Consider the following 18,491-nt stretch of genomic DNA (forward strand, 5'->3'; position numbering starts at 1 on the left):
ACATGAGCTTCTCTCTGTATTATCTCTTAATACATGATACCTGGAGATCATGTATTAAGTGGGGTGGGGGTTCTAATTGGCTAGCTAATGACATTATTATAGTCTTTGGCCATAGACTAATAAAATGTCCCTGGATAAGCAAGCCTTGGCAACCCACTCAAGCCCCCTCTCATTCAGGCTGAGAGCTTTATTTTCCTATTTATTAAATCTCAACGTCCTGGTCTATCTTCTCTTCACCTACTCTTTCCCTTTTCTGTAATGCTCTCAGTAAGTTCTGCTTTCTGCTCACCTACTCTTACAAGTGGTGGCCTTGTCAAAGAGGTCCTTGAGCCCCTCTGCCATGCGAATACACTGCAAGAAGCCAACCGCCTGTGACCTCAGACGCTTCACCTGACCCTATTCCAAGCCTACAGTCCCTTCAACTTTGACTTCTCAGTGTCAGGTCCTGAGACGAGCTTGTGAAGAAGCCGTGTAGTCTTGTATTCGCATTATAGGACATCTCAGATGGACCAAAAAGCTTTCCTTGCTCCGAGGCTACACAAATGAGTCCTGTGTGTTGGCAAGGAGGTAGAAAACAGAATGAGAAACAGACATTCCAGATTTAGAACATTGAGCAAGAAGCCAGTAAGGTGTTTGTCATCAAATACAAAATAGATATAGCTACAGAGCCAGAGAAACCTTCCAGATAGCTGTTTCTCCGTGTTTCTAGCAGTCTTTATGCCTCTGTTTCATTAAAATATGAACATAACATTATGCTGGCAATATGCCTGGGGCTAAACTTAGCTACACAGTGAAACTCCTAAGCCAGTTGTTCCAGGGATCATTTACATGATAGCAATTTTCACTGAAGCTCAATTCTGATCAGCGAGTCCTCAAAAAATGCTCCACTTCAGAGAGCCAACAAGAGTCTTTGTGTGCGTTTCCACTGTAGAAATCACTTGTGTACTCTGGCAGTGCACGATTAGAAGCTCACACAAATGGACCCCATCTGTCAGGGTCATTTCCATTTCTCCCAGTTAGACTCCAAAAGTGGATTTCTGGTTTAATGCATGGTCTATGATGGCTTTCCCACTGACTACTCCATTCAGCAATCCCCACGGTGCAGAGGAGTCCCTTCCCAGCCGGTTCGCCGTCTCCAGGCTCACTCCTCTCAGCATCCTGGCTCTGCTCTTTCCTTTTGGTTATTGTTGGGATGCATAATGCTGAATCTCAACAGCGGATAGTAAAGCCATTCCCCAGCAGGCAAACAATACCTCCTTGCTGTGCTTACTGGATGACTGACTTTAAAGCTTATGGGATCTACTTCCAATAGTGTATATGAGTTGAGAAGAACACAAGCTGTCACTTATCTCTACCTTGCCTTTCCAACGTCTACCCGACACCCCTCCCTACTGTTCATGCCAAGACACAATTCACTGAAGATCAGAAAACATTGGGAACTAGAAAGAAATTCATTTGAAAACATGGTTCATCTGTTGTTGATCTCCATACTTTGCTGGTAATTTCCAGGTTGTATGATGTCATGTATAGAGATGTAATACCACAGGACCTGACATAGAATACGTGCTCCAATATTCTGGCTGCTGCTGGCCTAAGTGTAATTGCTGGAAAGAATGACATAAGCTTTATGTATGCTGGCTCTAGTAAACAAGAGTCTATATGGGTCCCGTTTAAGATGATTTTGAACTATGCGCCCCTACAGAGGGATTATATATCTCTTCATATATATGTTTTCATACATGTCTCCTTATAATGTCCATACAGAGATACTGAGATGTGGCACCCAGGGGGAAGTTGGGGATAGTGTGTAGAATTACGAGCACTGTAACTATGCCTTACTGTTAATGTCAGGGTATTCGCCAAGTATATTTCTTTCATCTGCAATCAAAGACAGGACAAAAAAAAAAAAAAAACCACTGGGAGCACTTACAGCTGTGGACAGATTTCAGCAAGTGTGCGGTCTTCTGCTCTTGTCTAAGAGTACTGTCCGTCCTTCAGAATATCCATATCCACTTTTTACATTAGACCCAGCAATACCACTCTTGGGCATATACGTAAAGGATGCTCAATCATACTACAAGGACACTTGCTCAACTATGTTCATAGTAGCATTATTTGTAATAGCCAGAAGCTGGAAACAACCTAGATGCACCTTAACTGAAGACTGGATAGAGAAAGTGTCATTATTTACAAAACGGAGTACTACTGAGCGGTTAAAAAAAATGACATCTTGAAATTTGCATGCAAATGGATGGAACTAGAGAAAATCATCCAGAGTGAGGAAACCCAGACCCAGAAAAACAAACACGGTATGTACTCATTCATAGGTGGATATCAGACGAAAAGCATAGGCTAACCAGCCTAGAGTTAATGACCCCAGAGAAGCTAGGTAACATGGAGAACCCTAAGATTAAACACACATGGGTCCCTCTCCAAAGGGGAAATAGACAAGATCTCCTGAGAAAATTGGGAGTGTGAGGGTGGCAGGAGAAGGGAGGGTGGAAGGAGAGGAGGAGGGGAAAAAAGGAGAAGGGGGGAGAACTTGAAGAAAAGGGATAGTTGAGATGGGGGAAGGACAGAGAGGGAGAGCTAGGAAAGAGATATCTTGATTGAGAGAGCCACTGTGGGGCTAGCAAGAAATCTGGCACTAGAGGAATTCCCAGGAATCCACAAGGATGACCCCAGCGAAGACCCTAAGCAATAGTGGAGAGGGTACCTAAACTGACCTTCCCCTGTAATCAGATTGATTACTACCTTCACTGTCATCATAGAGCCTTCATCAGGCAACTGATAGAAGCAGATGCAGAGATTACAGCGGAACACTGGGCTGAGTTCCCAAAGTTCAGTGGAAGAGAAGAAGGAACGATAATATGAGCAAAGGGGTCAAGACCATGATGGAGATACCCACTGAAACAGCTGACCTGAGCTAATGGGAGTTCACTGACTCTGGAATGATGGCAGGGGAACCAGAATAGGATCAAACTAGACGCTCTGAATGTGGGTGACAGTTGTATGGCTGGGGCAGTCTGTGGGATCACTGCCAGTGGGACCAGGATTTATCCCTAGTGCTTGAACTGGCTTTTTGGAACCCATTCTCTTTGGAGGGTTACCTTGCTCAGCCTAGACATAATGGGGAGAGCCTTGGTCCTGCCTCAAAGCAATGTGCTAGACTTTGTTGACTCCCCATGGGAAGCCTTACCCTCTCTGAAGAGTGGACTGGGGGTGGGGTGGGGGTAAGGTAGAGAAAGTGGGAGGAGGGGAAAGAGTGGGAACTGAAATTGGTAAGTAAAATGAGAAAAGACTGTTTTTAAATAAATAAATAAAAATAACTTTAAATAACTTAAAAATAAATATAAATAAATTTATTTTCTTAAGAAAGGAAATAGCTTGCATAGGAATGGTCTGCAGCTTCTATTTCCAGGATGAAAGGGACAGAACCTGAGAACTGGTACTGTAGCAAGGTCTGACCTCCATGACAGTTATCCAAGTCTAGCGCAGGGATGGGCTTGGGATTCAGGGACATCCCAGTGCAAAGCAAGAGCCCCTAAGACTCTATTCAGCTACACCCACCTCTGAACTAGTTTGCAGAGATCTCCATCGCCTTTGAAATGCTAGGATGAGTAGCAAGGGAGTAAGTGGCAAAGACTACCAGCTGTCACCATCAGCCACAAGACCTTCCTTTTACAATCTTTCAGAACCAGTGGTGGGGGCTGTCAAAGCCTCCTCGATCCAAAATTCTGGGGCACAAACAAAAGGCCAAAAATCGAATTGCTGGTGAGTGCCTCAGAATGACATTGTAATTATGACTGAGACCAAGGATCCCCTTTCAGAAAAACAGGGACTATTCAGATGTTCACAGAAAGCAATGTTTCTGCTTTGAACCATTACGAAATTTCCTCCATGTTAAGCAAATGGCTCAGTTAGAACCAGATTGAAAACACTTTTAAGGAATCATACTGAAAAAAAAAAAATCTCTCAAGTTCCACGGCATTCCGTCGATCTGAATACAATTCTGCCTCTCTCACTTGAGCTTTTGGTACTTTGGCCTCCGAGTCCTCCCCTGCATTGCATCATACAGAAAACACAGCCAAGACCGAACCCTTCCTTTTTCATTAGTTTCTTACTTAGACTTTAAACATGTTTCCATGTGTGTGAGAAAATGTTAATCTGACAGATTTCACACTACACTGTTTTTGCAAGCTTGGAAAAACTTTACCCCGAGTCCCCTGGGATCTGCATCATTCCTTTGAAGTGTTTAAAGGCACAGGTATGTCTTCACTGTGCTCCAATTTGCTGCAATTGAGTGTTAGGCTACATTTGTGGAACATTGCTTTATAACAGCATTCTGTGCCAGGGCCAACTTTGTACCCGGCAGAAATGCTCCATACTCAGGACTGCGATTACTGTGAACACACTGAGGCCATTTGGAAATGTTTTCTGTGCAGCTATTACAGGCATTACTTGTCTGATGTCACACCTAGGACTCACAAGAGTGTTTACACTTGCTGAGTGGATTTTAAATCTAGGGCTTCTTCCCCTCGCCTGGGTACATCTCACCATGGGGAAAACGTGAGAAGCAGGATGTTATGGACCCTGTGATCTTCCATGCCCTGTGCTATTTCTTGAGATAGTAAATCTTGTGTCTTCTAGGGGACCAGCAAGCATGTGGTGAGCTTCTCCATGATGAGCTGTATGAGAGCCTCATGACAACCCGGCAAAGCATCCGGGTTGTTGCTACAACACATGCAGCTTTGAAGCTCAGTGCCGGGAAGGTCGCTAGTGGTGTGTCAGGTCTCCTGACTTCAAGTCATTACCCCACACCGAGTGTCAGCAGGAACTCCACACCAACGCATTTGAAAATATACACAAAGACAAATTCCTTGAAAGACACAAGAAATGACTGAAACTCAAAAAGTCTTACAGCCACAACGGAAATTGAATTTGGGGGGGGGGGGGCTAGAAAAAAATTCCAATAAAGAAAACTTCAGATCCAAATCCAAATGCTTTCCATTGGTCAATCAGATCAAATTTGGTGGGTTTTTATTTATTTTTTTTATAACAGCGATGCTAATCATCAAAGAAGAGAAAATAATTCTCAAGTCCTTTCAAAGGTTGGTGTTCTCAATTCACTCTACGAGGCTACCATTATTTGGATATCCAAACTAGAAAAGGGGAAACCAATAATGGAAATTGATAGAGCAATGTCTGTTATGAATATTGTTGCATTTTTACATACACTGTGCCATAAGTCCTAAATCCTCCTGCCTCGTGATCCCAGGTGCTGGGCTTCTAAGAATGCATTACCATGTCTATCCTAAATCATTTTAAAAGGAAAAGCTATGTATTTACCAACACGGCACCTAGAGAACGTCAGCGCTTCTGTCACAATGCTGCTTCGTTTCTTAGCTGCCTTGGTACAGATAGGCTCTCAGAGCAAGGCCAGGATTCTAGATTCCTAAGCTGTGAAGCATTAGCACCATGCTCTTACTGTCGTATTTTTGAGACTGTGGGGCCCATGTAATTCTTGATGGAAGAGAAGAAAACTTATGGACAGAAGGTCACGACTTGTGGTCAAGTGTCTGCAGGTTAGCTGGTGTTACAGCTATGGACTCTGTTGAATGAGTTACATCATCTGTCGCTGCAGAGCATAAGACAACTTCCCTATAAAATCCTAAGAGAAATTCTTCCTGAGAGGTAGGCAAAGGGAGGAAAAAAAAATCTTGTCCACAGCATTTAACCCAAGCCTAAGGTCTGGAAGATAAGGTGGGGAAAATGGCAATCACCGGACTTAATAAACAGCCCTGACGAAGGTCCTGTATCCAGTCAGAGGCTGTAGCTGCAGGTGTCATGGCTGGTAGGGTACCCTGCTGCCTGAGGATTGGTGTTTGCTCCATACCAAGAGATCACAGTGTTGTGATCTGCGGTCCAGATAGACTTGTGGGGTCCACGTGGTTAGGTCCCATTGACTTATAAACTTATAAACTTCCATTTACCTGTGGAGAATGTAATTAATTCATTTTTCTTTGGCTCCTATTGCTCATTTTTGTGATGAACACACACAATCATGGCCTGGGACTTACAGACTAAGTCACTTAACCATAGGATTCTCCCTAAAATGCTATCAGCGTTTGTTTACAATTGTGTCCCCTGCCACACTGACAGTTAGGCAATGCTATAGGATATGCTGACTGTTGTCACAAACAGACGAAGAAGCGCTAACAGCTTTGGGTTCAAGTCCACATTCCCTAGCATTAAAATGAAATACTCTACATTGATTTTTTTTTCTGCCACTCACTGGGCTCATATTTTGTCAAATGAAAGCTGAAATCACCTGAGCCTTTATTTGCTGATTCGGTTTGCTGGCCCTCAGACCCATGGAATGCAAGTCGGGCATTCCCATCGATGTCAGCTGCAGTTGAAAACACCTGGATCTTCTAAGCAAAGCAAAAGTTCAGGCTCCTGCCAGGCAGTGGTGGCACACGCCTTTAATCCCAGCACTCGGGAGGCAGAGGCAGGCGGATCTCTGAGTTCGAGGCCAGCCTGGTCTACAAGAGCTAGTTCCAGGTCAGGCTCTAGAAACTACAGGGAAACCCTGTCTCGAAAAACAAAAACAAACAAACAAACAAAAAAAAAGGTTCAGGCTCCTAGTAGAGAAACACTTGGCATTCCTTTATTTTCTGAGTGTGCCTGTTCTCTTTACGCCAGGAGAGAAAGAGGCTCACCGTGGGACTTTATTTCTCCTTCCACACAAAGCCACTTAGCCACTACCCCACAAAAGGACAAACAGCACAAATGACCCTGAACTTTTAAATGTTTGTCTCTTAAATTTTTTCTTGTTTGTCACAGAGTAAGCTTGCAATGTTGGCGACCCAGAGTTTGCTGTTTCTTTTGTTTACACGGCGCTAAGGCTAAAATAAACAAGGGCTTTTCCTTCATCAAACACGATTCATTTTCTAATTGTGATTTACCGAGCTAGCAGATAAAGGGTAACAGCACAAGTCATGGTGGGTTCATTTAATAGTGTTATTTTCATGAGGATGACCCAGGGATCTTTCCTGTTGCTTCCATTGTTGCGTTTTCAACTGTAGCTTAGTAGCAAAATGAAAACAGGAATTTGAGCAAAAGAGCCCAACTTTCCTAGTGAGTCTGTGAAGAAGCCGGAAAAGCTGAGGGGGCTGTGATAAGTTCCACAGAAAGTGCACCTGGTGCCTTCCAAGAATGGAATGTTCACAAAGAGGAACAAGAAATGAAGGCATGCGTTCTGATGATCCCGCTGGGAGAACAGAAGCAGTCAGTTCAGGCCACTTCCCTGTCCAGCAGCCCCACCTATCTCAAAACCTGCTCTAGATAACTCAGACAAATGAGCAAGAGGCCAGGCCAATGTCACACACAGGCTACGGAAAGTTCTGGACTTTCCAGAAGAATCAAGCACTTCAGAGTTCCGCAGAGGCTCTTTCTCAATCAAGAGGACCAGTGTTGCAGCTGCTCACCATGAGGCTGGCTTAGAGTAAAGCTAAGTGATGCTCACTACAGCATCATTTATGACAGCAACAATGAGGAACAAGCCTCCTGGTCAAAACTCGAGGATGGATCAAGACACAACAGCTATGTAGCCAAGAGTGTTGCAGCCTACAAAGAGTCTATTTTAGGAGAATGTTACTTAACCAGGAAAATAACAAGCAATAAGTATGGTATGTTATAAAATATATGGACAAGATTTCAAGTTTTTAAAAACTATATTTATATACATATGAAGAATAATGAATGATACAGGCTAAAAGCATCAGCAGAATTTATTTTGGAAAGTTAAAATTTCATTTCAAAAAGTATGTAATTTACTATTTATTTCATTTTTTCAAATAATCACCAACAAAGTTGTGTATCAAACGATGACAAAAACTTCAATTATTTTTTTTTCTGAAAATAAAGGTGATTACTACCAGACTGCCCACTTGAAGATTGAAAAGAAGATAAAAACTGCTTTCTGACTCCAGGATCAACTTATCTGGAAGAGTACAAGAGTATAAGTCCTCTTGGTTATTAAAAAAAACCCAGTGACATGCAAAATGATATCTATCTATCTATCTATCTATCTATCTATCTATCTATCATCTATCAATCATGTATCTATCTTCTATCTATCATCTATCTATCATCCATCCACTCACCCACCCATCCATTCCATCTGTCCATCCATCCATCTGTCCATCCATCTATCTATCTATCTATCTATCTATCTATCTATCTATCTATCTATCTATCTATCATCTATCTATCTATCATCTATCTATCTATCTATCTATCTATCTATCTATCTATCTATCATTGTTAGATAGTTAGATTTCTTCAATTAGATCCTATAATTTTAGGTTAACAGCAACATATTGGAATAATTCTTAGGGGAAAACTAATGTCTTAAATTTCAATATCCAAAAGATACAATGTAACATCTCATGATCCTCAAGTTGGGAACAAACACTACTTCAAGGGAATTTCCTGTTGCCAAGCTTTGTCCTTCTCATAGGCTGATGAGCAATATAACTTGCTGCTGGTTGACGTAAGAGCTGGGAATAACAGACCGATCTACAGAATAGCTATTATAAAGCATAATTTTAATTCTGTGGCAGGTTAAACAAATAATCATGGAACCCTGTGACACTACTATCATATTTGCCACAGGACAGCAGGGGCCAAGTCTAGTCTACCACCCATTTTGCTTCATGCACAGTTTAATATGGTTTATACATTGTAAACTGTCAGAGAATCTCAAAAGAAAAATAATATATTAGTGAAACATTACAATAATACAAAATTGAAATGTCAATGTCCTAATAGAACAATTTGCTAGGACATGGCCCTATTGGTTCTTTAAGTCTGGTCTTGGCTACTTCAGCAGAGGACAACTTCTCCATATAACTATGGCAGAATTTATGACCTGTAAAACACAAAGTGACTCTTTACAGACAGTAAAGCTGCTGGGGACATAGATGTGCTCTCATGATGGTTGTAAGTCATCTTTTTCCCACCATCAGCCTCCAGGTGGCAGAAAATAACCTAAGCTAGGAGGGAGAAAGGCTGCTGGTCCACGGAGGATGTTTACATTTCCAATTAAGTCATTCCCTAAAAAGCCAGCCCTTTCAACAGTACAGAGTAGTTTTATATACATTCAATAAACCAAAAAATTAAATGCCCAAAAGAAGCTGAAGGATTCATTTAGCTCACTGCTAATGTCTGTACTAAAGTTTACCATCTATTCACCCCCACCCAAAACAAATATGCACTATGCACCATTGAAGAAACTCCTAAGTTTTAATGTGTCTATATTTCTATATTGCATGATACTCTTATTAAACTGGATTGCAGTTCTTAAGTTTATAGATTAATACCATCAGTTGATCCAACTGGGTTTGTCATTACTGGAGTACATGTGTGCATGCTCATGTGTGTGCCTTTGCGTGCATGCTTCTCTCTCTGTGTGTGTACATACATACGTGCATATGTATGTTGCCAACTCTGTTTTAGCTGAATGTAAATGGTACTAGGACTAATAAAATGTGTTAATTCTATAGGGACATGAACTCAAACTAGCATGTTCTTTATACATGGATCAATGGATCTATACATTCTTCTTCATAATTACCACCATGGAGCAACCACACTGGGTTGCAGACCTCTGCTGCTGAGACTGACATATTATCCGAGACAAGTTCCTCATTTCTCAATGAGAGAACACCACCCAAGGGTGTAGCAGAGAGAGGAATTTTGGTTCTTCCCACTCATGCTCTCGGACATCTTTTTGTGTTCCGTTTTCTTTCTGTAACTTTGAATTGTGAACTTTAGATAGACAAAGAACATATGAACAGACAACAGATAACTCCATACTGAGCAGGCAAATAATGCTGGCTACTCCCTGTGTCTTTTTTTTTTTTTTTTTTTTTTTTTTTTTTTTTTTTTTTTTTTTTCGAGACAGGGTTTCTCTGTAGCTTTGGAGCCTGTCCTGGAACTAGCTCTTGTAGACCAGGCTGGTCTCGAACTCACAGAGATCCGCCTGCCTCTGCCTCCCGAGTGCTGGGATTAAAGGCGTGCGCCACCACCGCCCGGCTCCCTGTGTCTTTTTTCCATAGTCTGTCGTTCTGGTTGCTAAGCCATCAAAACAAAAACTTGTGATATTTAAATTTCATCACTACCCTTCATCCGTAAGTGTAGCTCCTAGGATAATGACAGCCTCATAGGCACAAGTAAAGAAACCAGCAATAAATCTAAGAAATTTGCCACATTTCTTTAATAGCCAGCAGCCACAATGTCCCTCACTTAGCCCCAGTATCTTTGAGGGACCTGTTGGCTCAACGTAGGCATGCCCTGCTCACGTGTATGGGTGTCCAGTTTTCCTTTAAAGCAACCTTGTCCTTGCCGCATTCTAAATATGATCATTTTAAACAAAATTAAACTGATCTTTGGAGAGAGAATATAGAGAACTACATTTTGGGGATTCCTGACTGTTTTCATCTTGGGCAATCCGAATTATTTCTGAGCTTTATGTAGCTTCTAGTGTGGAGGTCGGGTCTAAACACTGCATGGCACCAAGATGTCAAACAGCAAGGTCTCCTGGTGTTGGGAATACCAACACTGGTCCACTGATGAAGGTGGAGAGCATTCTGTACACTGCTTCCCTTTGCAGCTGGAGAGAGCGGTGAGGCAACAGAGCGGATGTCTTCACCCCTACAACACTTAAGGAAAGACTTCAGGCTGTGGCCAGAATCAAACACTTCCTTTGGAATGAGAAGGAGTAACTTTCAACTCCCTTCATTCCTTTCCTTTTTGTCAGCTGCCATTGTCCTGTAGGGAAGAGTTTCCCCCTTTGAACTAGGAGTGGCCTAGAGTTTTACCCCAGAGTTCTCAGTTCTTGAATTCCCATTTTCACAGCCAGGAGTTGGCATGATAACCATGTTCAATTCAGGCAAATAGTTATCTATTTCAAATTCTCAAAAATCCTCGATTCCAGTATTTTTAGTTTTAAGTGTTTCTACGGTCAATTTGCTATTGTTTCCGACGCTCAGTTTGCCATGATATGTTTGGTCCGTGAGAGCTCAGTCTAGCTAGATGCTGTAAAATGTTTTTGTGTCCTCGGCTCAGACCCCGTGTCTCTCCTGTCTGCTCCAGACAGCAGCCGCTCCTGTCCCCAATGCCAGCAGCACCTTCATCCCAGCATACCCTTCCTTTCCTGCTAGACTGTGTTCTCAATAAAACTACGGGACTAGACTGCTTCCCTGCTGTGCCAAATCTTTGCTTAATGTACCAGCTGGCAGATTAACAAGGTATTACAGAGGCCGCAAGGGATGGCAAAGGGCTGTGGCCTCCTTCTGACAAAGTGATGGTTTCTCCTACCTTGCATAGTAGTCATTGGGTGGGACCGCTTCTTGGAAGAACTGAAACTGGTACAGATAAAGCCCAATCAGGTGCCCAGCAGTGAAGATTGCCAGTAGAACACAAAGGCAGCCGAACAGCAATGGGTCAAAAGTTCTGCACCAGGACCACCAGGTGCACAGACCCAGAAACACAAAGAAGTACACGGCTGAGGTCAAGGACGGCAGCATCATGCCTGAGGAGAAAAGAAAATACAACCATGACACGGGGAAAAGGGCAGGGTATTGCCTGCCAATGGGTGAGTGCACTGGCTGGAAATGATGTGCATTCCCTTTGTGTACTTTAGCTATTGATCAAGATTTAAACACCATTAACCAGAATCTGTCGACATCATCAGATCCTAAACGCTCTACCATTTGTAGGAGGAAGCCACACATGGAGAGAGGAACGCGATGAGCTCAGCTCAGACCAGTGGTGGGGAAGCCCTGGCTCGGATCCGAGCTGAGAAGCACTTCTGTTTCTGACCAGTAGTACGACTGCATATGCACGTTGGTGTTTTCCTTTTCTAACTTGCCCTCCAAGTTACAGGGATGTATGTACGCTCACTCCAGCTCTTCTCTAGAGCAGTGTGCTTTTTACCAATTTTTTTTTATTAATTAAAACTTTATTTCATAGTTTCACACTTGTGCATAATACACACTGGACCTCTCCCACCCCAACCCTCTCCCCACTGCTCTCCTCTTTCCTGCACATATCTGTCTCACATTCATGTCTATTACTTTCTAAAGATTTATTTTAGTGTGTGTGTTCATGTGTGAGTGTGTGTGCGCGTGCGCGCACATGCGTGTGCACGCGCACGTGTGGTACATCCTCACATGCCTATAGGTGTCTATCTCAGTTTTGCGTGTCTGTGTATGTGTCCTCATTCACATGCCTGTAGATGTCTATCATAGTTTGTTTGTGTGTGTGTGTGTGTGTGTGTGCACTTGTGAATGTGTGTGAGTCCTCACACATCTGCAGATGTCTACTTTAGTTTTTTGTGTGTATGTGTATATGTGTGTGTGCTTACCCACACACCTGCAGGTGTCTATTTTAGTTGTTGTGTGCATGCGTGTGCATGTGTGTATGTCCACACTCACACACCTATAGGTGTCAATAGAAGTCAGAAGAAGGCATATAATAGGTGGAACTGGAATTATAGGTGGTTGTGTGCCACCTCCACTTGATGTGGGTGTTAGGGCCCTAATGTGAGTGCTCTGGAAGAGCAGCAAGGGCTTTTAACCACTAAGCCATTTGTCCAGCCCCTTGATTTTGCTTTATGGTCCACTGAGTTTTAATCAGGGCTGTCTGCATGACCATGGTATTGGACTTTTTTTCCAGCTAAGATTTATAAAAAAAAAAACCCATTATATATTGTGAACACTATAGTCTCATTACAATTTTGTTCTACCTGATGAGGCAACTCATTTATATAAGGTTTAAAGCAACTTTATCGGGGACTTTGAACAGACTTCTCAAATAAAATACTGGGTTTTATTTGCACAAAAAATTCTACTTCCTTCTTGTTTTTTCCCCTACTAAGGGGGCGTTATTTCACCTTTGTAACTTCAGTCTGAGCGAGTCCACTTTAAGAAGTCCCCAGATTGCTTTTGGTAGGATTGCCATTTTTACTGTTCATCCTACCTATCCAAGAGCTCTACAGGGAAGCACTGGGCTTCTGCCAGACGCCAGTTCAAAAGAAGGAGGAGCAATAACATGAACAAAGGGGTCAAGACCATGATGATGCAACCCACAGAAACAGCTGGCTTGAGCTAGTGGGAGTTCACTGACTCTGGACTGATAGAGGAGGAACCCACATAGGACCAAACTAAGATCACTGAAGTGGGGGACAGTTGTGAGGCTTGGGCAGTCTGTGGAGCCACTAGCAATGGGACCAGAATTCATCCCTAGTGCTTGAACTGGCATCTAGGAGCACATTCTCTTTGGAGGGATACCGTGCTCAGCCTAGATATAGTGGGGAGGGCTTTGGTCTTGCCTTGAAGTGTCAGACTTTGTGACTCCCCATGGGAAGCCTTACCATTTTTGAGGAGTGGATGGAGGGGTGGGGAGAAGGGTAGGGTGGGAGGAGGGGAGGGAGTGGAAATGGGGATAGCTAAGTAAAATGAGAAAAGATTGCATTAAAAAATTCTTAATTAAAAAAAGGAAAAAATAAAAGAAATGTCAGGAAAAAAGTTCCCAGTGTGGTAGGCAGTGGGAGGGGAGGAGGGGAAAGTTGAGGTAGCACTGGATGACATTATTATGGAAGAATGTGGCCAACATTTAAAGGAAGTTACTGTCTGTGGATGAAGATTGCAATCTAACTTGGGAAGAAAAACTGTATATTCTGGAGAGTTAAATTAAGATTTCAAATACTCCACGATATAAAGATACGGTTGGCCCTGTACACCCAAATAACTAATTGCCAACAGATCAGAGTTCAAAGTTTCTGGGAAGAGAAATAGCTCTTATTTTAATCTAAACATATAAAACAAGCTCACTTAGAAACGGAAAAGATGATTTGACAGAGATTAGCAGTTTTTCCTGAAAGCCTCAAGACGAGAAATGGGCTGGAGCAATGAGGCTGAGTTGGTTTCCCAAGTGGCTGGTTTTACAAGGGTCTGGAATCCATTGTTTTCGTCTTTCCCTTTAATCCTGTCTTTCACCGTGCACATCCCGGCCTGTGGGACACACTCACCTGAGGAGCCCAGCAGGATGGTCACCACGACCTTGCCTGCCGTGGTTATCATGTTGCCGATGAACTCCTTCAGCTTGGAGGCGACAGAGGCGAGCCTGCGGAACATTTTTAGTTTTGTGCTTTCTTCCAGCTCACCCTCCATGCCTTCTTCTCCATCTAAGTCCTCCTCATAGATCAGTGCCTCCTCTGAATCCATCTTTTCTGCTCCAGCCTAAGGAAATAAAAACAGAAAATGTAGCGGTTCATACTTCTGGGGACCCATGGTTCCTAGTCTGTGGGTCGGTCACTGGGGTCAGCTTCACCAATCAGTAAAATGACCAGCCTCCATGTCTCTTGGTAGCAAGTCTAAGTCACTCCAATTTTCCCCGAAGGAGTACACAGATAATATCCCCAGCCTTCGGGTCCCAGTGACAATCTATATTTCTTACATATACTCTGCCCCACATTCCCTAACTAAACCATTCTTTTACAAGTAGAAGAAAGCTACCGGGACCAATAACAATCTTTGCTATGATCTATCTGGATCTATCTGGTTTTTTTTTTTTTTTTTTTTTTTTTTTTTCAGTTCTAGCCTTCTCTGTTGCTGGCTAGTTTTATGGAACCACGGACGCAAACTAGGGCAGAGGTGGGGATGGGTGACAATCAGAGCACTGGCGTCTCTCTTCCTCCTCAAGTTTATCTTTGTTGGTCATCACAGGATTTCCTGACCAGGACAGTGGTTTTAGGTTGCTTGGATAACAGTGTTGTGGCTTCCTGTCGGGTCCTTTAAGAGGCTGCTGTGCTGACTGGATCTTACAGAATTCAGTGCCTTGATTTTGTCTCATTAGGGATGGAGGGAGAAGCAGACAGCAGAAAAAAATACAATTCTCCAGGAACTATTTTTAACTAAGACTATAAAGGGGATTTTGGGTGTTTTTAAAGACTAAATAAGGATTTTTTTTCCTAATTAGAATCATTCTTTAAAGGGGTTGGGATTTTTTAAAGGAATCATACATAGAAGCTATTCCCCAAGACAAAAAGGGTCTGGTCAAGATGAGGGACATTGCATTTGTCCCCAGGTTGAAAGTCTGCATATATTTGTCCTGGATGATTAGAGCATCTGGCTAAGGGCCAGAGAGACTTTCAGCCTGGTCTATACATCTGGAAAGACCAGTGAAATCTGGATTCTCTATTCATGCCACAGGCTCTTTCTTGAGCTACTCGGCTCAGACACTCACAGCGCTCATCTGAGCCTGTGGTTTTTAGTAGACTAAATTCACTGAGAAAGGACTGAAGGACTGGTGCCAAAGAAGGACATTCTGAGAGGTTTCTGGGATGCAAAGACATTTTGCTAGCAAGGAGCGGACAGAGCATAAGGAACTTGGGCTACCCGCTTACCAAAAAAAAAAAAAAAAAAAAAAAAAAAAGGCTGGAAGGTACTCCTCCACCTAACCTGATCCAACAATTCATGCATGCTCACATCCATAAACACTGCATACACAAACATACACCTCCCAAACAACCATTTGTGGGCCTATGCGCACACACACATATGAACTTGCATGTTCAGGTACATGCCCATGCACAGCCATGTATATATCCATACAGATATACACACATGCCCACTACATACATATGCACTTAGAGATGCACACACACTAACACATCCCCACACAAACATACACACCACTCTCCCCAACAGGATTTAGCCCTGGGCTGACTAAAGTCCATCCATGTAAACTAGGTTCTTCACAGTTCATCACGACATCCCCATGGGTTCACAGTCAGATTCGTAACATCTGAAAAACTGGAGGCTGTGTTGAATGTGCAGTCATTTCTCTGCCATTATCCTTTGATGGAGCCCTGACATTTGGTGGGGAAGATGTGCACAAGCCTTGAGCACACCCTATGCAGCTTTTATATAAAGGACTTGAGCAAGTGCAAATTTGGGGATCTTCAAGGGTCCTGGATCAGACCTCTCTTGAAGGCTAATAGACGAGTGTATTTACATATTTCCTAGGGTGGAAAGAGGAGCTTACACTTATGTGTTAACAAGCTCCATCCATTCAAGAGCCGGTGTGCCTGAGAGCTCTAGTGGGAGACTCAGCAATACACACAGAAGCTAGTAAACCAATGAGTAAGCTAAACATCCCATAATAAGGCTCTTCAGAGAGGTCAAGTGGGAAGCAGCTGTGACTGAAGGAGGTGGCTATGGTAGATTTTGAGGTCACGGAGACCCTCTCTGAAGAGATGACATTTAGACTAAGATCTAAATGTCACAGAGTCACCAGCTATGTGAAAGTCCCGGGAAAGAGCATCCTGGGCAGAGGGAAGAACCATTCAAAGGCTCTATGCAGGGGAGGAGAGAGTGACCGGAAACAAGTGTCCCCAAGCCAGGGGCTCTTTCCTCCCCTTCGCATTCTCAGTAGTGACTTTGCATCCTAGACGGACGGTCTGCAAACCACATGGGATACCCCAGACCACCTCTCTGCAGCCTGCTCATATGTGACACACCCACTCTTTTCTCCTCCTGTACCAGCCATGGTGACCCATCTGTTCTCTTTGGGACCTCACATCACAATGTGCTCCGTGGCTTTCAGTTCACCATCAGCAAACTAATCCGTCCTCTGTCTAATCTTAGAATAATGCATCCCTCCCCCCTAGTGAAGCTCTTGGTAAGATTCAGCCAAACTCCATTCAGCTTCTTCATACATAATTCCTCTTTAATTGGCTCTAAGTGAAATTTGTCCTCTCATGCATCTCTCTAAATAAGGAATATGGCACAGTATTTTTTACAGAGTAATTCCAGTGGCTGCCTGGGACTACACGGATGGAACTTAGGAGGTATAAGAGATAAAGTTGACTTTGAGTTTGTCTTGTTGAGTGAGTGGCTGCCCATGGTCCAGGCACAGAACTCATTGGTAAATGTGAGGGGGTTGGGTGGGATGGGGAGAGGGAGAGGCAGCCTAGTTTGTTTATTTTAACAACTAGTAAGAAAGCAAGTTTTCTTCAGGTCACCTTCCCTCATGTTCAAGTTCAGTGCCAAGATGCTAAGCAGGCAGCTGGCAAAAGTTGAAACTGGTAAGGTCAATCTGGGGTCATTGGCACCTGGCTGAAGGATTCCCTAGGAACAACTTAGAGATAGCTCATCTTTTGGACGCTGCCCACCTAGGCCTGTCTTTCCAATCATATTGATATGGTTATCCCAGGAGCACGCCATGCAGGGAACAGCTGGGAAATCAGAATCCACAGGTTCTCTATCTCCTTTCCTTGTGGCTATACAATCTCCAGGCCATGGGGCCTCTTTCCTACCGCAGCAGGTCTGGCTTTCAAGCTAGTCCTTCTTCTTACTCCTCACTCTGCAAGAAGAACCCATCATGTGTTGATACATGAAGATTCCACCTCTGCTGATCACAGGAAAGCAGTTTCCCTCTGGACACCAGAGGAGCAGCTCCCTCACTGCCGCCACCACCTCAACGGCTCTCCCCCACCCCCCGTGGAAGGAAGTGTGTGGCAAAATTCTTGCTACACTTGGAGAAGTAAAATCATGGTAGGGAACTCCTGAGTAACAGGAAGAAACACATTCAAAACTTGCATGATAGATGAGTCATTATTTTATTAGAGAATCGCTTCAGATGTTGATTAAATTAGAGCATTTTCTGCTCACAAGCTTTGGTTGGGTCACACAAATGCCTTCTCTTGACCTCTCAGAGACAGGAAGGGGTACCAGGGTTTTAAGGGCATGCCATCGCAGTTCATGGCTCTAGATGCTCTAAGTGTTCTTACAGTGGCTTCTCTGAGACCCTCACAGGTAAATGTGTCTCAACCTGCTCAGCGGAGAGCAGGTGGGTCTGTGTCTGTGAGCCCCATCATCCCATTCATTCAGTCAGGGTCAGATCTGCTGCCACTGATCACCTTAGGTGGCGCATTACCAGAGAGGCCCTTGCCCCATCGAAAATTCCTCTGCTGACCTATAAGTACTGGAATTTGGCAGGAGTAGAGAATTATATTTACTAACGAGCAGCCTTGATTGCTGGAGAAATCTGGCACCTTACAGTGTAGTAATATTTCATTTGTATTTTAATAAATTAAGCTTGCCTGATGATCAGAAAAGTAAAACAGCCACACGGCTAGCCTTATAGACCAGGCAGCAATGACACAAACCTTTAATCCCAGTAGACATGCTAGCTTGCCATAGAAACCAGGCGGTATTGGTGCACACCCTGAATCCCAGAACTAGAGAGGATTATAAAACGGGAGGAGACAGCTCTCAGTCCCAGTCTCATTCTGAAGTTTCCTGGAGGCAGGATCACCATTTTTGGACCGAGGTCAAGGTAAGAGTCAGTGGCTGGCTGCTTAGCTTTACTGGTCTTCAGATTGAACCTCAAAATCTGTCTCTGAGTTTTTGTTAATC

General features: G+C 43.4%; 1 protein-coding gene across 1 annotated transcript in view; it reads right to left on the reverse strand.

Moving 5' to 3' along the window:
* The window catches only part of Piezo2 (piezo type mechanosensitive ion channel component 2), a 345,375-nt gene that overhangs the window by 116,199 nt on the left and 210,685 nt on the right, over positions 1 to 18,491 (reverse strand). The window contains 2 exon segments of the mRNA XM_042055171.1: positions 11,386 to 11,599; positions 14,099 to 14,309. Coding sequence (XP_041911105.1) covers positions 11,386 to 11,599; positions 14,099 to 14,309 — 425 coding nt within the window.

Source organism: Arvicola amphibius, chromosome 5, assembly GCF_903992535.2.
Source record: "Arvicola amphibius chromosome 5, mArvAmp1.2, whole genome shotgun sequence".
Classification (NCBI taxonomy): Eukaryota; Metazoa; Chordata; class Mammalia; order Rodentia; family Cricetidae; genus Arvicola; species Arvicola amphibius.